Below are 20,688 nucleotides of genomic sequence, written 5' to 3' on the forward strand. Positions count from 1 at the left end.
ATGATGTCTGCAGTTTACAAAACGTTTTCATATACTTTTGATTCTAACTTCACCACAAGGCAGTAGGCAGTAATTTGTTACTCCAGTTTTAGGGTAAAGAAAACCAAGAGATATTAAACTATGTATTTTGCCTTATTTCACTAAACTAGTAAATAGGCAAAGGTAGGTAGAGAAGGCGCCCAGACTCAAATCAGGGTTTTCACACCTCTGCTTTATGCTCTTTTTACTACACACCCTTAAGCCTGAGGTCAGCCACGTGCGGCAATGGCATGTTCTCACAGCCTGGTAAGGCCACTGGTCTAGACCCATATGGTCTCATTTCTCATGTCTTCATTCACATTTACTATTTGCAGATTTCTATCCTTATGTAATGGACAGAGGAGCCTGGCGGGTTACAGTCCATGGGGTCGCAAAGTGTCAGACACAACTGAAGGACATAACTGAAGCGACTTAGCATGTGTGTATCCTGATGTAAAAAGGTTGACATCACCTTCAAAATCACAATTTGGATCTTCCCCACATAAGCTATTCATTAAAGAAAAACTCACAATTTTATAAGTTAACAGACACACAGAAACCTATTATAATAACGTAACATTGTCACCAAAGAACAGCTTGCAAGGGTAGCATAAGAAAAAATGTGAAGAAATGCCTGCCTGCTTAAAAACAAGTATGTTATATAAATGTCATAAATCTTCTGAAAGCTAGCATATAGAAAAAACTTAATAGCGTTGTTCTGGTCACTGAAAATATTTTCTGAAGAATTCTAGTGACAGTAAGTAAAATGCAAATCTCAATTTAACATAGAGAACAAAAACAGCTTCTATTTAACTGAGTGATTACTAATTATTCTTAATATATATCCTCTCATTCAGTTCTTACAACAGTTTTGTGACATGGCTATTATTCTCTTTTGCACTTAATAAATAAATGTCCAAAGTTCACAAGTAGTAAGTGGTAAAAAAGGAGGGTTTAAATCCAGTTCTGAATGTAAACTCATGTGCTCATTAGTACCAACATGATTTAGGAAATCTGTTGTCCTAAGAGATGAAAAAAGGATTCATGTCTAATTAACTGGAGGAATTTCTGGGCTGAACCTAAAAATATGTTAAATGTACACTGTGAATCTCCAAAATGGGTATATTCAATACAACCTCAGGTAAATGCCATACCAAGCTATTAATATTTTGCTCCCAAACAGGCCAAAATGTTAAATGATTATATCTAAGCAGCAACTAGTATTTTTCTTTATTTTTTTCAGACTTTTCTACCCCAGAAACATATTATTTCCTAAATTAGGGGAAAAACTAGTGTTACTTTAAATATAACAGAGGTACAACTGAAAAAGGGGAAAAGATAAACTCACATGATTCCAGTTTTTTTTTGATCCTGCTGGCAATTTCTTCCATCTTTTCACAAGCAGGACACAGGCATTACAGATATCTCCTGAACGAGTCTCATGTAACCTGATAAGAAAACGATCAAACCTTTACTCGTCTCCTTTACATAAAAGAATTCATGGAAGTACATTTCTTTTAGAAAAAACACTATTTATAGTTTATAGATGTTATTTCCAATTGTCTGGGGTGATCCAGTTCTACTGTTTCTGTAGAATATTTCAGAAGTCTAATTAACTTCTATGTGCTGCAATTTGGTCATTTTAAAATAAAGAATGTTTTTTTAATTAAACAATGGTAAAATTTAAGACCTAGAAAAGATCCTGGTCACCATGGTTTTAAACAATGATGTCCAATTAATCTTTCTTGAAATGTATAGATGCGTAAGCAATAAAACGCTACCCTTTAAGTAAAATAATGTGCCATGATATTCTAGTTTCACAACAAACAAAACCAGAGAGGCACTGTAATATTATTTTAATGAATGTATCTGCATAAGAGGAAATAAATATACAGTTTCCAAGTTATTTTTTAATTGTCTCTCTGAGGAATTTTTCATCTATTACACATATTTCTATATTACAAATATATACAGAAAAATACTAATAGCGTTTATTATATATACAATTGGAAATAAAGACATTAAGAGAAAAATGTGACTTCAGATGGCAACGTTGGTTGGTGGAAACTCTTTGACAACCTTCAAAATAAATACAGTCTAGGATTAATAATAACTAATCAACAGAATGTTTTGATAAGAAAATACAGGGGTGAAATTAATTTCTAACATCAAAAATGGCTCAACATTAAGTATTTTGTTTCTATTTTTTGAAAAGTAAATTCCATTTTATTAAGCAGAGGTTTACTGTCAAAAGATAAAGAACAAAATTATAAAATAAAACTAATGGACCCTGACAGGTTTCAGGGCAGAACATTAAACCCTGTTAGGATCCTCAGCAGATTGGGTTAAAATGTATTTGTATAACTTAGAAAAACAATACAAAGTACTAGTGGAGGACAATTACTCTGAGAATAAGGGTTATTTTTTTAATCTCTTTATACATCTTGAAGTTAACAATGAAAGGTTCTATTATAACTTTTTTAAAATATATTTTTAATTGGTGGATAATTGCTTTACAATGTTGTTTTGGTTTCTACTGTACAACATGAATCAGCTATCAGTATACATGTATCTCCTCCCTTTTGAGCCTCCCTCTCAACTCCCCCATGATTAAGGGCTTCACAACAAACTTGGTAGTTCCTCATAATCTAGAAAAAAAAGTAAGGTATGCTTTCAGTATTGTTTGGATTTAAGAGCAAGTGCCTTGAAACAACCTAGATTAGAATATGAGTGATTTTAATTATTATTGCACTGTTCCAATCCCTTTGCTTAGAAATATTTCCTTATACTGTGATCTTTTTCACTCTAAAAATGGTACAAACATCACATGATCTTACCCAAAACAGCTCTGGAAATCCTTTTCATAGCGTTTACTGTCAGTGAATCGAGAACTGGAGGATTTAGCTCTGCAAATACAGCAGCCCTCTATACTTCGGTACATCTTTGGCTTGTGAAAACCAAACATCTTTTCTTCTGGGCAATAGCCTGTAAAGCCAAGGGAATTGACACAGCGTTGTTGAGGGCTATAACAAGAAACCATTAAAAGCAAGCTCTCTGCTCCACCCCTCCCCCTGCAACATGGTATTACATGACCAAGCCAGACAGGAGGGCTCTGGTGAAGACCTCTTGAATCTACCTCAATTCTTGGCACACGAGCACGCCAAGTGTCTAAAACAAACAGAACAGTTCTGATATATAACAAGGCTTCTCCTACCTCCTTCTACTATCCTGGCAAAAACTCACTCTAAAACTGCAGGAAGCAGGCATTTTCTAAAATTCAAGATTCTAAGAAGAGGACAGAGAAGACTAGCGTGCTGCAGTCCATGGGGTTGCAAAGAGTCAAATACAACTGACTGACTGCCCAACAACAAAGTAGAGAATACAACAAATTCTCTCTCCACTATCCTGGGAAACACCGGAATTATACATAGTGGAGGACACGTCCTAAAATTAAAGGTACCCCTTTTTACTCTGCATGTTTGCATTACTGTGATTCCCCTCTTGGAAAGTTCTGAGCATTTACCACAGGACTATAATCTGATACTAAGCACAGAAGTAGCTCAATGCATCAACCCACACTACTTTGCCCTATGGGAAATCAGAGGGGCTTTCTTCTGTGATAAACGGGAAGTTCTAAGCAGGCAAGTTATCCTTGAATTGAAACTACGGAAAGGAGGATGTAAAACATACAAAAAACTAGTGTTATAGTTTAAGAATGCTAATTTCATAAATCATTAAGACAGATTAAGAGTGAGCTCATGTTGCCTGACCAGTGGTCTGCCCCTCAGTCGTTACAGAGGTTTTTGAAGTTCTTCAATGAGGTGCTGTGCCTGAGAGCTATAATAGTGGGAGGCAGATGTTCAAAAATGTAGAGTGAGATAAACTGTGATTTCCATGATCAAAAAAACCCTCAACATCCATCAAGGAAGGAAGAAAGAACTCCAGGGCTGGTTGCAACAAAAAGGCAGCTGGTAGTAAACATATACCTTATAAATAATTTAGAATATCCAAACCAAGGACCAACTTCACAAAACATCTGGACTAAGAGGTGATGAAAATGTAATGAACAGAAACTAAACCCCAAAGGACAAATCCAGAGCAGGGCCTGTGTGTGTGTGGGCGTGTGGGTGCGCATGCACACACACACACACACACACACACACACACACACAAACATCACATAAAGCATAAGAGAAAATGATTAAAATGAACTAGATTTGTACCCACAGTTTTAGGAGTTATAACCATGTTTCAAAAGGAATGCCATCCTTTTTAAAGTTCTTTTAGAAATACGCTCAAATATATGAGTAAAACAAAAGCCTTGGTGTTTGTCTTTGAATGACCTCTTCCCTAACCTCTTTCCACTCCAATTCTGGTTAGCCATACCACAGTAAGTATTTATGAAAGTGATTTAGAAAAATAACCAAATAATTAGACTCTGTGTGTGTGCGTGTGTGTGTTTGAGATGAAGCAATTCTGAAATACAAAGGATTTAAAATTTGCTTTCAAGAAAATAATTTATCAGCAAATAATTAGCCAAACACTTAAGTTTTCCTTTTAAACAGGGACTAGTGTTCTTTGATGTTTTTGAGAGGCAAGTAAAAGAAAGATGTGATGGATCAGAAGGCCACTGATGCATTTCAATAGTTAATTCTAAACTAAAAGTTAGTTTAAGAATTGTTAAAACAAACAAGAACATAATGTTTCTAGTTGATTAAGGTAATTGTTTTCATTAAGTGAGACTTTTTTGAAAGGAAAAAAATGAGGAAGGTGCTCAATATATAGTAGGAAAAGGCATAGACCTGTGAAATGAGGTAGATTTTTTTTTCAGTCTAACAAAAATTCACATGATAAGTGAAAAGAAAATTGCCTCCTGAAGAAAATGGCCATGCACTGCTTTGGAAAAAACAATGTCAAACGACACAGGTTTATACAAACTTTAAAAGAAGTTCTAAGAAAGTAGAAGCTACTGCTTTAATTTGTATATTCCTGTTTTGAGGCAAAAATGTAACACAACTCTTTCTAGTCATTACACCAACCTGCGGCCTCTCCAAATTCCCCTAATACCTTCCCATTATCATCAAGGTCAAAAGTCCACAGATCCTCCTGCAGTCGCCAGCTTCATCAATAGCTCCAGGAAAACTTCAACCTCCCTTCTCCCTTCTCAGCAAGGACAGAGGAAGTACAGCAAGAAAGGCCAGTTCACTCCATTAATACACAGGCCAAATCCCATTACAGGACAGACTATTCTACCCTCACAATCCCCTTCCTACCACAAATAATAAACATACTATCAAAACTATAAAAAATTCGGGTCATCTCCAAGATATGAACTACTACCTTCACTGAGGCTGGATTTGACCAAGAAGTCATAGTTTGTGCCAGTTATCATGCTGGCAAGCTCCTAGGGAATATTAAGGCTATAGCTAAATATTACTTTCCTTTTCATCAGCAGCGATTGCGAATCAATTTTTGTTGGTGGTAGGAATCGCCACAAAACTTACCCAATAGTAAGTGAAACAATCCACTCTTCAGCCTGAGAAATGTTCTTCTTAGACATCAGAGAAAATCTAATAGCCTGATGTCTTCTGACTGATATCTTTTATGTAGCTCTGCAACCTTGTTTTTCCTGACAAAATTCTGCCTAAACAGCTGAGTGGGGAGTCTGAATTCTAGGGTTCACCCTCTTTCAGTGCTAAGTGCAGTAAGGGGGCAGGCACCTGTCCTGATGCAACACACAAGTAGCACATGAGCCTTTTAATGGATGATTACTTAATAAACCTAGTAAACCTTTTCTGAGCTTATTCCTGCACTTGAGAGGCACCTGGGAATCTGCAGTAAATACACAGGGGTTTCATTTTGGGCTTTGTTTACAAGCAACCCACTTAAGCAGTGATTGGTGTTTAACCATTTTGAGCTTTGGGGAGGCCAGAGAGTAACTCAAAGTTTTCACAAAACCTACAGACCCACTAATGTTTTAAAAAATAAAAAACCTTATCTAATCTCTGGGAAAAAACTAAGACACAAAATGGCTCTGAAACCAAGTTACTTTATATATTTGAGAGAAGGTTGTGAGTGAGCATGGCACAATTTGATTTTAAACTTGGGATTTCTATTATCTCAACAAACGAAGTCGTCTTTAGAATACTTCTTCCCTATAAAACACTGAATCACTATGTTGTTTTGTATACCTGAAATTAACATAATAAAAAGTAACATAATAAAACTGAATCAACTTCAGCTTTTAAAAGAGTATTTCTTTCCTAAGCTCACATTTGTGCAATATTAAATGATTCCTCCAGAACAACCTATTTGTTCAAATTATTAGTGATTTTTGCATGTATTCTTACAAATGTCACATCACTCAGCAGTGCTTTAATAGAAGGAAGCCAATGCCATCTGCTTCCTAATTGATGAATAGTTACAGATGAGAGTAGACTCCATATAATATCACCCCTAAGTATTTGCAGAATCAGAAAAAATTTTACCTTTGAAATAAAGGCAAAAATAAAAGACTTAAAATGCTGATTTAAAAACTGCCATTTGCCTTCTAAAAATAAGACAGTAGCGGTGGTTGCAAAACTCTAAATATACTAAAAGCTACTGAATTGTATACTTTGAGAGTGAATTTTATGATATATAAATTATTACAATAAGCTTGTTTCTAAAAATAAAAAGATTGGGTTTGGAAGTCTCTTGACTTTATTCATCTTTGTAACCTCAGCACCTCAATATTGTCAATCATGTAATATGTACTCAATAAATGTGTGGATTAAACTTTTTTAAAAAACCGTCATTTGTACAGTACTTCATGTTTGATAAAGTACTTTCACTGACATTTCTTTACCTACTGTCAGCCAAAAAGCCACAATTTTTAAAAAACATTATAACAGTTAAAGACAAACCAACCATGCTGAAATTACTGTTCTGTCCAATTTAATTCAATCTCAAAAATTAAAGTTAATAGCTAAGTCAGCAAAAGCCATAAGAGAAATAACTGTAATTACATGAACAAATAGCATACAGAGACAGCAATGTGAGTTTTTAAAATACAACAATCAATTTTGAACATTTGTTTTGATTGACTTATTGGGGTTTCATCTACTTTAAAACTGTAAATTTCATAAAAATTCAATGATCAACTTAATGAAAGGATGGGGAAATGCATCCTTAGTGTTGAAGCAAGGAAAGCGTGAAGTAACCACTGTTTATCAAGATACAAAAGAGCCAATTCTAATCTGATTTAATGAGACTATGAACCCAAAGAGCAGGATGATGTCTTAGTACACTTAATATAGCACATGTAATGTAAGTTTACCGAGCACAGAATAACATGATGGTGAAGTAATCTTCACAACCTTATACAAAGGCTGTATAAGAAGTTTTCTGATAGTTCCAAGCTTAAAGATGATCTCTTTTAATTTTTAGTAATACCAAATACTTGATTTGGTATCAACTAAGGAACAGTATGAAGAATCTTGAAAAATGCTAATTTTAGAGCTTTTAGTACCCTTTCTAACATGGAATTAGGAGACAGTGAGATGAAGATCTTAATTCTGCAGAGTATTTTCTTATCTTTCAAATCTTATAAGGGTTCTTATTATGATGTATGTAACATCTATTAGGTTCACCTCAGTTGGTATGCTTTGAAGGACACCAATAGCTCCTCCAATGTAATAACTTCCCCAATTCCATTTTCTAGATTCCTTCTGGGTAGTTGTTTTTCTTATATTCAAAAATACCTTACAGGGGCTTCCCTGGTGGTCCAGTGGTTAAAAATTCGCCTGCCAACGCAGAGGACATGGGTTCCATCCCTCGTCCAAGAAGATTCCACGTGCCCTGTGCCACAGCTACTGAGGCCGCACGCCCTGCCTAGAGTCCACGCTCCACAACGAGAGAGGCCACTGCAGTGAGAAGCTCGCGCACCACACCTAGAGAGCAGCCCCAGCTTGCTGCACCAGAGAAAGTTCCAGTGCAGCAAAGACGACTCAACACATCCAAGAAACAAAATAAACAAATGTTTTAAAATCGTTTTTTCAAAATTCAAAATGCACTGGATGGACCAGGTAGAAGAAAACAGAAGTAAATATGCCAAAGATGATGATAAATCAGCTTTTATAGTTAACGTTGTAACTTGCCCATACCATCTTGAGAAGTGAAATTCTGATGCACAAATTAGGGGTGCAACCTCCCAAATTAAAACATTTCTCAATTGTCCTTCATTTTCAAGAGACCAAACCCTATAGCTTCTAATCATTTTCTCTAAAAAACCAAATGACCTAGACTTCTTTTCTAAAAAAGCACACATAAAATAGTGTGCCTGCATACATGCTCAGGTACTGTGTCCAGCTCTTTGTGACCCCTTGGACTATAGCCCACCAGTCTTCTCTGTCTGTGGAATTTTCTGGGAAAAAATACTAGAGTGAGTTGCCATTTCCTCCTCCAGGGAATCTTCCTGACCCAGGGATCGACCCCACATCTCCTGCATCTCCTGCACTGCCAGGCAGATTCTTTACCACTGCGCCACAATGTAAATGTCCATGGATTCTCAGACTGGTTAAAGTATGGTGTCTTCATACTACAGGATACCCTTTCAGCCCTTAAAAGAAGGCAGTAGAGATCTACAACATGTGCAGGGAGGGAAGTTTTTTAAGATATCTTGTTATATAGTATGTTTTTAATGAGATCTTGAATACACAACCTGGCTTTTTAAAATAGACATTTAAGAACCAATAACTAGCAATGGTCTCTGAGGGGTGCAAGAATGAAGGAGGTTTACTTTCACTTTACTCCCTTCTATACTATTTTTTTTTTAATGAAGAGCACCATACCCCAAAACTTTAGTCATCATCACATATCTTGACTTAACTAAAGAGGAATCTGAAAAAGCCCAAAGAACTTAAATAAACTTCCTCAAAGACATACAGATGAAGAGATACACATTAGCAAATACATTCCACAAGAGAGCATACAGAATAGACTAGTAAAATCAGAACAGACAGAACAGAATGGGAAGGAAACTGCAGAGACGAGACAAGCAAAAGATTTGTAAAGTGGGAAGGAAACAGCAGTGAACAAAGAGGAAAGGAACCAAGCAACCAAAGACAACTCTGAAGGGAAGGAGATGCATTTTTTAGAGCTGAACTTTAAACGGCATGATTATGGGAAAGGAAGAGAAATAAATACGAAAAAGCACTTATGATCCAAAGTTAAGTGCCATCTCGAGTGCCTGAAACTGGTAATGCCACCTTCGACACCATTTTAGTCACCGGTATGCTATCTTTAATCACATGTAAGTACAGGTTCTAGTAAACACTAACAGTGTAACTGTAGCAACACTCTTCACAAAGCGTCAAATAGGATTGTTTTGTGTTCTCCCACTGCCAGGCCACTTGGTTGCAGTATTCCCCTACAAAAAGATGTTTCAGCAGTGCTTAAGGAAAACCATGGGGCAATCAAACACTACTATTTCCTTTTACCTGCTTCTAGTAGATACCTACCCACATCCCAACACCAAAGTTTCTGAATTTATTAATTCACTTTTTCCAAGTGAAATTTAAAAATTTAAACTTGCCTGGAGAAAAACAGAAAGAGGTGGTGGATGCCCACTTATCTGCCAAAAGCTTCTCCAAACATGTACCCAGACTGAGAAATTATATGATAAAATATTTATCCAGTGCTGCCTATGGAATCCACGCTCAGTAGAAGACCCTAGAACTCCTCCTACAGGAAAGGGGTCAAACTCAGAAATTAAGTCTTCAGCTGACATAGCACAGGCTAAAAATAAAAATCACAAATCCAGGTCTCTGAGTTTTAGACAGTGTAAAAACAAATACTAGGTCTTCCCATTTTGATACTGTAAAAACAAAACAAAACTGGGTATTCCAATTTCAAATTCCAGTGAATGAGAAAGTTAAAGGTTGGGGGGATAGTATTTATTTGCTTTTAAAGGATGATTATTAGTTAGGAAATGTGACTACCGTGAGTGTGATGAAGTCAAACTGGAGTCTATATTTCTGCTTGTGTCTTTACAAGTGAATAGACAGTCACCTCAAATTTTTTTGTCCTCTGTAATATTAGGGTAAAAACTTACTTCTACTTTCCAGGAATGCTGTGGAGCAAGAATATGAAAACATCAGTGTATGTATACCATTTATTTCCTTAAATTTATGACTTGCACATTATAGAAATATAAACTCTTGTCTGTCCCAAGACACACCCAACTAACTAAAATGAGGGTAGAATCCTGATTTCTGAAGGTTTTAAGAACAAGTTTGTGGGGAAGGAGGAACTTAATTTCCAGAGATTTTAAGTTTATGAAATGACCATATTCCTTTCCATGAAGGTTGTTCTCCATTTTCAAACTTGACAAAAATGTTAAGAAAGTACATACCTGGTCTAACCCAAATCTCAGCAAAGTTCCTAAAGCTCTCTGAAGCACAAGGACTGGCAGTCCTAACCTTTAAATGCCCTCCTGATTATATAGTCTTCTCTTCCAAACATATTCTTTTTGTGTTCACCTAACCTGGCTTTAATCCATACAATCACATAAAAAATCTGAAAGTCAACCAGGTGCTCCCTTTTCTTCTGCAAGATCTCTACCATCTCCATGATGAAGTCCTTAGAGAATCTGCTTCTACTTTCACTTCTCTGGTTCATGTTCCTTCCATTCCCATTGTCTGTTTGTCCCTCATTATGGTGTTTGAACTTCTGTCAGAGCCTCATAACTGACTTATAAGGCTGCACCCTTCAAATAGGTGGTATCGTCCTAAAAAGTTCAAATATTAATATTCCTTCCAAGGTACAAACACTTGGATATCAGGATAATATCCAAACTCCTTGGCAAGAAATTCAAAGCTTTTCAGGATCTAGTCCCATCTACCAGCTACTCCCAACATAGAATTCTGATATTCCAGGAGTGTCAAATCAACCTTAATAACTAGCCATATCAATACTTAAGGCTGCTATTTCTGTCCAAATGGTTTCTCCTTCATCCTCTTAACCTAAGAAATTACTTGAGAATTACATTTTTTATAAAACCTTTCCATTCCTAACAAACACACTGGATTTCACGTACTTGTTTAAGGTATTGTTCCCTCTGTGCTTAGTCACTCACTGGTGTCAGACTCTGCAACCCCATGGACTGTAGCCCACCAGGCTCCTCTGTCCGTGGAGATTCTCCAAGCAAGAATACTGGAGTGAGTTGCCATGCCTTCCTCCAGGGGATTGCTCCCTCTACTCAATGATAAACTGTTACAGGACAGAAACTATTAATAAGTCTTACATTACAACCAGGTGCTGACTGTACATCGTATACAGAACTGCACGGAACTTGCTAAGAAGTGTGGGGTAGACAAAATGGAGTTGAACAGTGTTTGTAAGGGCATGAAATAGGAATGGTGTCCACAATAAAGACGGGCATTAAAAAAAAAAAAAACTGATGTTGTGAACAATGTCATTTTTCTTTAACATTTAGTTTCTAAACTTTTGCACCCCCCCCAAAAAGTGGGCTTTAAAGATTTCCAAGAAATATAAACCAAATGAATGACTTTAATCAGAAAAGACTAATAGTAAACAAGTCAACGTTTTCATAACAATTGGTAGAAAAAATATTTCTTGCTGATTTCAAGCAGGCATGTGTAGAGGAAGGGAGGATTAAGAGAACAATGTGTGTAGAAATGAATCTCAAAATGAGAACTATTTAAACTCAGCATACATTAACATCAACCAAATTAAAATAACATTAAGCCAAAGCAAACTTATAGTAGGTGGAAACAGCTAAATATGAAGCTAAAAAAATTATTTTAAACTGCAACTTTTTTACTTGAATATGTAATAGCAAATGTGTCTGTGACTTCTATATTTCTAGTACAAAAAGAAAACTCTCCCTTGAAAATAAACTCCCTTCTTTTGGATTAGCTGCATTTCCATAATACAGAAAACCACTCAGTTGCAGATTCAATTAAAAGGGAAACTGAAAAAGAGAAACTGGAGAACCAAAAGATAACAAAATATTTTCAATTTATAACAGGACACTCTTGTGGACAAATCAGAAAGAAGATGGTATTTTCTCGATTTCCACTGGACTTTCTGATGTTACCTGGTTGAATCAGAATTAGATTGGCAACCAGGAGTTTAAGGCAGTGCCTTCCCAGAAACAGTTTCTGAAGGTGGGGGATGGGGCCAAAAACAATTATTCTTTCCACTTCTTATTTACTAAATTATGTATTCCAGCAAGGAAACTGATCCAAACCTGTTTTGTCTTCTGCAAAATATCTACTTTCCAAAGTCGTGAGGACAACAGGTTGTATTACCAAGCACATGATTTACTTATTTACACCCCCGAGAACCAGATATGATTATTGCTATTTTGCAGATGACAAAATCTGACTACAAACAAAGCGACTTGCTTAAGATGATCACATCTTTGGAAACCAAGCGTCTTTGGATCACGTCTTTTCAACCCCATAGACTTCTGAACACTAACCTAGGGCCTCAACAAATGTACTTCCCTCCTTCTTAGCCAATTACATGCCTAGCACTGCTTAGGGAGAAAAAGAAAATGTAATACTTTTAAAGCAAACTACTATGTGCCTAGCACAGTAAATTAATGTGTCCTTGCAACAGCTTATGACGTTGGTCTACATTTCAAATTAGCTTTTAAGTTTTTCCCAATGAGAAACTTATTTTACATGGAAAATCATTCTCAAAATGCTTTTGTGACATAAATCTGCCTGACTGTGAGCTTATGAGCCAGGTTTTCCCAGGGTCTGACTGCCAACTCTAGAGAAAATACTGATCATTCAGGTTCCAGATATACAGAATAGTACTGTGCAACAGCAGTCTTGAGGCCCACCCAAGATTCTAGAACATACTATGTATTGAACTTTTTATCTCCAATCTCTTGCAAAAGTAATGCAAAACGAGAAGGCAGCACAGACCTTGTCTGTGTCTTTCCCACTCTCAACTCATTTACCTTGATAAACCAAATCTCTGCTGCACATATCATCTGATATTTAAAACAGAAGCCTTAAACTCTAGATACACTTGAAATTTCTCAGAACATTGAAATCTAGCTGTAACTTGGCTATGAAATACTAATTAAGAAAACAAATTAAAGAATCTCAGTGTATTGGCAAAGCTCATATGCGTTTTATTAATAAATACCTGACCCAGAGAAATAACTCCCCAAAGGAAAGCCATAAGGTTATTAAATCTGAAGTTTCTCATTCTCTTGACAAGATGTTTCTGTTCATTTCAGAAATGTACTAATATTGGCAGCCTTTAGGTATTTGTCATTCGGTCAACCAAAACTTGGGCGAAAAGAGTATACTGAATAGCAAAACAATGAAAGCACAAAACTGGTTTCAATTTGTATGGATAGTCTGGTATGTGTGGGCGTGGCCCTCAAAGGATATTTTTATTTTTCAGTAAACGCCACTTTTAGATTCTAACCCTTAAACATGATCAAAATACAGGAGCAATAAGGAAAGAAACAACAGACACGGTGCTGCTTATCGGATGTCTAGACTGCAAGCAAACCCCAAATACCAAAGAAGCATCCATGTGTCAAACCAGCATAATTTCTGAGCTGTGCCTGGGGCCACATACCAAAAAAAAAGTTAGCTTGAAAAGAAAATCTAAGAGGGGTAACCAGCAGGTCAAGCCCAGTTCACAGGAACTAGGAAGAGCTAGCAGGGACAGCTAACCGTTACCTTATATCATCCCCTTGAGCAGCTTCCTCCCCAGCCCCCACAGAAAATCTCCTAGAAAGGCCTAACGTGCTAGCTTCTTCAAGGTCGTCCAAAGATAACGCAGGAACCTGAGCTGAGCACACCTTTAGGCCAAAAGATTCCCCCTTGCCCAAACCATTACGTAAATACTTTAAATGCCATAGCCCACCAGAAACAAAGTCCCAGAAGTTTATTCAGATTGAGCAACTAATAAACGTTTTCGGTTTTGTAACATCAATTATGAAAACGCTCAAGAGTGACAAACTCCAGTTAAAAAACAGGTGCTTTGAGTACTTTTAATGACAAGGTCAAATTCATTTTTTAAAAAAATTATTAGGAGAAAGGCGGGGTTGGGGCGGGGGCACTTTTCTTAAGCTTCCTTAGGATAATTTGAGTGAGGAGTGCGCGGAAGGACGGATGGGGAGAAACTGTTTAGCACTGGGTTCATGTTTGGCTACACAGTAATTCCTGGTCTTCCGGGTGCCTGGAGTAATCGAAGATTAGAGAGAGAAAATAAAAACAAAGAAACCAAGTAGGGGTCAGAGTTACCAGAACAAACTCTGCACCGCGCGACCACCCCAAGTAGCACCTCCCCAACCAAAACAGCCCTGGCCACAGCCGGCCCCCCCTCCCACACGTAAACACACAAAGACCAGAGCTGCACGCACGGTTTGCCCACAGTCCTCACTTCCCTTTGTAGGACAACGGGAGCCCCGAAGTTCCCTGCGGTTGCTTTTTGGGTGTCGTCGGGGCTGGGTCCCCTGAACGTGCGGGCCGCGGCTCGGCTGGGGGGAAGGGGTGCTCGCCGGTTTCCCCGAAAGCAGCAAAATGCCTCCCCGTCCCGCCCCAGTCCTCCGCGGTGGCCCCAGGCTGCGCTTCCCCCCGGGCACGCGGCGACGGCCGAGAGAGAGACACCCAGGCAGCAAACAGAACAGCTCCCCGGCGGACCCGTGGGTAAATACAGCAGCTGGGGTCGGGAGGAAAGTTCCAGTGGAGAGCTGCCCACAGGGGAGGGGGGTGGCGGCGAAAGGGAAGCGCGTCCCTCTCCGCCGCCTCCCTCACCTGCGCCGGAACAACGGGCCCCGCGCCCGCCCACCCGGCCGGCCCGGCGCCTCCCGCAGGCCGCGCCTCCCGCACGCCGTGCTGCCGGGGCTTGTTCCTCCTCATGGCTTTGCCCTGACGTAATTCAAACATGGCAACAGTTCGACTTCAAAGGCGGATCCACAGACCTCCCAGACGCAGGCTCCGGCCCCGGGGAGCGGGCCGAGCCCTCGCGGCCGCTCTCTCCCGGGCCCTCGGCCGTCGCGGCACCCGGCGCCCCGGCTCCAGCGCCAAGCCCCGACTGCTGCCCCTCGGCCGCCCGCCGCGAGGAAGCACGCCGCCTCCCCCACGCGCTCCGGCACCGCACCGCGCACAAGTAGCGTCGCCAAAGTTTCCCCGCGAGGGGCCGAGGGACAAAAGCCCCTCCCGAAACTCGCCCGAACTTAGGAGGGCCCGGCCTGCAAGGCGGCCGCCTCCAGCGCCGGCCGGGCCCGCACCGGCACATGCAGCTCTTTGTTTTCTGTCCAGCCGGGCGCTGCCTACGTGCAGCATCAGGGGCGTGGGATTGTTTCCCAGGGGGAGACACTTGACGATCGCCCAGGGGAAGGGTCCGGACCCGGCGCCCCGGGAGTCTGGGGCTGGTCCCGCCGTCCTCCCCAAGCAGTAGGCCCATTTAATCAAAGTTTTGCAATGTCCTTGATGAGAAACGCCCGAATCCCCCGCCCCGCACCGGCCAAGAGTTGGCGACTTTCACTCTGCTTTTTAAACTGGCAAGACGCCATCATCAGCAAGTCACATTGTCCGGCCGGCCAGCCCCGACAGCGCCCGCATCTCCCCGCTAACCGCGAGCCCTACACTCAGTCGGACCCCGGACCAAACCCGGGTTGTAGCCCCAGCACGTGGTCTGTCACGCTCCCCACAAAAAGCAGTGCCCTCCAGAGTTCCTGCACTCCTCAGGCGCAGACAACGCCGCTGCCTCCATCCCGGAGTCAACTCGGCTCCGACTGGCCATCTTAAGCCGCACACCGTCGCCCTAGAGAGCTCCGCGGCGCCCACTTTATACGCTACAGGTGAATAAATTTGCGAACCAAACTTGGGGCTCCACCGACACCCCGGACGCCCGCGCTGTCTGGGCGCGGCCCGAGGAGAGGCGTTTGCGAGCCGGGGCCGCTTCCGAGCGGCCGCGTGTTGCTCATTGTCGCATCCGCATCCCTCCGGAGTTGGGCGGACAACGCCACCCGCGTGCACTGTGGCCACGCCGGCACCGACCCGAAAGGCCGATTTAAACCCCCTTCGCCCTCCAGCTCGCAAGTAGGCGGCAACTTAGTTTCCGAGCAAGGGGCGTTCATTGTCCACCCTCCTGACAACACGCCCGAGGGGCCGCAAGAAACTAAACCACGAGGGCCAACAACGGCGCCTGGCCACTCCCGGGCGCGCGCCCACGCGGGTGCACAGACCCGGGGCCCCTCTGCAATCGCCAGCAAGTCCTTTTTTCTGGGGCCTTTAAGCCACCGGGCTCCCTTTCGCTAGCGAACACTGCGGCTGCGAAAAGTCATTGTCACCTTCAACGTGGATCCCTCAACTCTGGCGACTCCTCACCCCTTTCCTGGCTCCATTCACTTCCCCCACCCCAAGACTTTCGCTTTTCCTCAAATAACCTCCCCAATTAAAAAGGGCACACTAAACATGCAGATACAAAAGAATCTGGGGTCTGAAGATCACGAAAACAGCGCTCCCCGAAATGCCATCTCCAAGACAAAACTTCCTGTGTGTATAAATGTGTGCGTGTGTCTGTAGAAGGACTGGGGGAGGTAGTGAGGTGAGGTGAAAAGAGAAAAGAAACCACTCTGAAATCAAAGCCTCGTGAGACAGTTTTGCACCACAGTAATGGTTCGAGTTACTCACCTTCCAAAAGCAGCCGTTCCACGCGCAATAACGTTCCCGAGGGGCACAGTGCACGCCAAGTCAATCCCCCCTTCAATCGCTCCCTCCTCCTCAACTGCCTTGTCTAGAAAGATTGTCTCCTGCAGTTCTGCAGTTGCTACCGCTGGCGGGGAAGGTGTAGATTCCGCTTTCCCTCTGCGCACGCGCGGCTCCCGGTACAAAATTCTCCTGAATCGAACTTATTTGCATACGGGCGCGCGCGCGTCGAGGGCTGGGAGGGGAAAAGGCCCGGCGGCCGAGCGCGCTCCCGAGGCCTCTATTGTCCTTTTAAGGGGAGAAGCGCCGTGGCGCGGGAAACGCGGCGGCCAGAGGGAAACGGGGGCGGGGGCTGCTTACTACGGCTGACGTCACGTAAACAAACGCCCTCTGCCTTGAGGCGGCGGCCAAGTGGGAGTGGCGGGATGGGAAAGGCGGAGAGGTTAGCAACCCAGGGAGAATACTAGACTGCGTGAAGTGGTTTCCACTCCGAAGCTCTTCAGGCACACCGTTTCGCGTTGGAAAATAGTTTTGAAAGCTGTTTTTGCGAAGTTCTCATACCTGTGCCCGGTTTCTGGCCTGAGTGATAGGGGAGGTGGTCTTGCAAGTATCCAGACTGAATTTATATGTTTCCCACATTTGCTAAATTTTGTTTGAAAACAGGTTTTTTAATCTTTTTTCTGTTTTACTCTTCTGGGGCCAGTAGAGGTTCGTCTTGGAGTTTTAATGAGTCATTTAGTAAAGTCCAATTTTGACACTATCCATTCACTAACTCCTGTCTGCCCTCCTCAAACAGTAACAGAACCCATGACAATCCAATTTTTTCTCCACTTCAGCCTTAAGATTTCAAGCCTGAATTGAATGGTTGTTAATTTCCGTGGGAACAGTGTCGCTTTCCTAATAGACTAGTTAGTGGGAAGTCAGTAATCTAGCTAGAAATGTACATACACCTCCAGCTGCTAGTAAAGGTTGTTCCACTCACCCAGAAATAATATTGATTCTACTAACTGATGGTCTTGGGAATTGAAAAAGTAGCCAGTTAAATGCAGACTTTCCCTTGTGGAATATATAATAAACAATCTAAATGCTTCTTGCCTCAGGATAGGAAAAAACCTGGAAAAGCTGAAGTAAATCTTCTCAGATTGATAAGTGAAAAATGCAGAAAGAATAATTGAGATACATCTTTATTCCCAGAACACATTTAACACCAACAACAAGCTGAGACCCTGACTTAATGATTGAGGGACATGGGGAGAGAGCAAGGATGTTTTTCCCAGAAACTTGATATTGGTCCCAGGATACAAAAGTGTGGACATCAACCATAAAACGTAATCATCTGCTGACTAGTTTCACTGCTTTCACTGTAGTGTCAACAATATGGATTTAAATAGCTACTTCTGAAATGCTAATTTAATGTGAAAATCAATTCCTAGTACAAACAAGACAAACTCACTTCTGAAGTCTTCAACTAATGTTTCTTCATTTTCTTTAGGTTCTGTAGCATACTATTTCTGTAACTGTTTGTAAAAACTATATGCTAAATACTTACAAAGGAGAAAAAAGCTGACACCTGTCACTAAAATGTCAGCTCCGTAAGGGCAAGAATTTTATGTTACATTCTTTTTTGTACCCTAGTGCCTAAAACAGTGCATGGTATGTAATGAATTCTTTGACAGACTGCTTGTAAATAATAAATCGATGGATGTTTTCAAATTTATTATAGATTTATTTCACATAAAAACAGTTTTAGTTTAGAATTTTTGTATTTTATCTAAAATGATCTTGGAAGTTATGGTGATCACCTCGATTGATTTGATGGCTATCCTTAAATCATAATAAGTAAAGCAGAATAAGATTCATAACCATTTCTGGACTTTGATGGCAAATTAGACTCTTAAGCATAAACTTCTATTTTCTTCTTTTTAAAGAAGATTTTTAAAATGTGGCCCAGGTTGTCTCGAGTACTTATTTGGTTTATGACAGATAGTCCAAAAATTATTTCACATTAATGTATGTTTCTGAAAGTATGGAACTTACAAGTATAGTAATATTTTTCAAATTTCAATTATTGCTTGTAGGATATATCTATATATTTTAATATACATATATATGTTTAATATATATAATGTATATGTGTACTTTCAATGCCTTTTCTCTTGAAAATTTATGTAAAGAATATATATTGTAAGCCACTGGTTCGTAATAACTTGAAGAGAGTATAATCTACAAAAATATTGAATTGCTATGTTGTACACCTGACATTGCTGCTGCTGCTGCTGCTAAGTCGCTTCAGTCGTGTCCGACTCTGTGCAACCCCATGGACTGCAGCCCACCAGGCTACTCCGTCCATGGGATTCTCCAGGCAGGAATACTGGAGTGGGTTGCCATTTCCTTCTCCAATGCATGAAAGTGGAAAGTGAAAGTGAAGTCGCTCAGTCATGTCCGACTCTTAGTGACCCCATGGACTGCAGCCTACCAGGCTCCTCCATCCATGGGATTTTCCGGGCAACAGTACTGGAGTGGGGTGCCATTGCCTTCTCCGACACCTGACATTAATATATTGTAAATCAACTATAGCTCAATACAAAAAAGAAAAAAAGATATATATTTTAACACAGGGATGAAATAGGTCCAAATGTGCAAGGAATGCAGGAACTACAGTATTTTGGATATTTCATGCTATGGAACTAATACTATACAGCAAGACTTCCTCTACTCTCAAAGTAGAGGTCAAGAAGCAATCTAGGTAATTTCTGTAAGAGAGGTAGCAACAAAATTGTTAAAGAGAAATTTCAGTTCCTTAGAGTCTTGGAAAAAAAAAAAAAAAAACTGCTATTTTTGAACAAGCTGGTGCATTCCAAAGGTTCTTTTGTTCCTTTCACTGTTTGAACACGTTGTTATAGCTGGCTCTATCCAGGGCCAACTAATAGCTTCATTTATGAGCTACTTTTAAAATAACTATTTCTTAAGTAGCCTAAGTGAATTTTTCATAAGGAAGGAAGGTAGGATGGAAGAAACTTATATAAGTTTAGATTATATTTGGATTATAGGAGATTGACTTATACCATGTTTGGGAGATATTTGAGTATTTTTAATGACTGTAGTGCTATTTTGAACTCATACTGAGTTATCAAAAATATTGAAATTGAAAATAAGCTACCAGATAAGCCAACTACCTTACTTATGTGTTGTCCCCATTGCAGAATTATGCCTGTTGCCCAAATGTTTTCAATCATTTAGCAAACATTTAATGATCATAACTATGTGCCAGACAGTAAAACCATTTAAGAAGTAGAGAGACTCAAGCTCTTCTTACCTCTTCTAATTTATTCCATTTTACTTGCTACTTTCTCTTCTGTAGTATTTGTTGTCTTGTTTTGAGGATTAACTATTATCAGCAACTTTACAATTTATTATGATCTTGGAATGGAGGATAAATTCTATATAAAGGACTGAAAAAGACAATTCATGCTTGGCAATGAAGGATATCATCAGCAATTTAGTAAGGTTCGTAATGACCACTGAAACTAATGATGATTTTTTAAATGAAGGCTGATACCCTCACCAGAGGCTGGTATGAACCACATCAAAACATTTTTGTTGAGCCTAGGAAAGAGATGATTATTATTATTAACCATTGGGTTTGGATCCTTAACAGGTAATAGCTATAAAACTAAACCTTTTCCTCATACCTAAACAAGCACAGTATTTTGTTACTCATTTGTTTAAGTCCTTTTGAAGTTCAACTAGCAAGTGGACAGAGCAAGTCAGATAATTTTAAACTGTAAGTATAAAATTGGTTGTGTAATCTAAGCAATCCTCCAGCAACTGTTCACAGCTGCCAGAAAAGGTATCTATTACTTAATCAAAATTAACTTTTCAAATTTCTGAACTTAGACTTAAAGAACTGTCATAAATTTATTCTTAGAAAGAGCAACCTCTGAATTTATAGAAATTTTAAATATTATATTAACAT

The 20,688-nt window shown here is 40.1% G+C and overlaps 1 protein-coding gene across 3 annotated transcripts in view; it reads right to left on the bottom strand.

The window, feature by feature from the left end:
* The window catches only part of SINHCAF (SIN3-HDAC complex associated factor), a 29,660-nt gene extending 12,734 nt beyond the window's left edge, over positions 1–16,926 (bottom strand). The window contains exons 1-3 of one of the 3 annotated variants that reach the window (XM_070371292.1): positions 15,881–16,037; positions 2,856–3,003; positions 1,367–1,466 (exon numbers count right to left, since the gene is read on the bottom strand). In XM_070371292.1, coding sequence (XP_070227393.1) covers positions 1,367–1,466; positions 2,856–2,983 — 228 coding nt within the window. In that variant the 5' untranslated portion in view covers positions 2,984–3,003; positions 15,881–16,037. Of the gene's footprint in view, positions 1–1,366; positions 1,467–2,855; positions 3,004–14,980; positions 15,218–15,880; positions 16,038–16,697 lie in introns of those variants that run through there. The other 2 variants (XM_070371290.1, XM_070371291.1) reach the window with 2 other exon arrangements.
* Between the last annotated feature and the right edge of the window lie 3,762 nt (positions 16,927–20,688).

This window comes from Bos mutus, chromosome 5 (assembly GCF_027580195.1).
Source record: "Bos mutus isolate GX-2022 chromosome 5, NWIPB_WYAK_1.1, whole genome shotgun sequence".
NCBI classification, from domain to species: Eukaryota; Metazoa; Chordata; class Mammalia; order Artiodactyla; family Bovidae; genus Bos; species Bos mutus.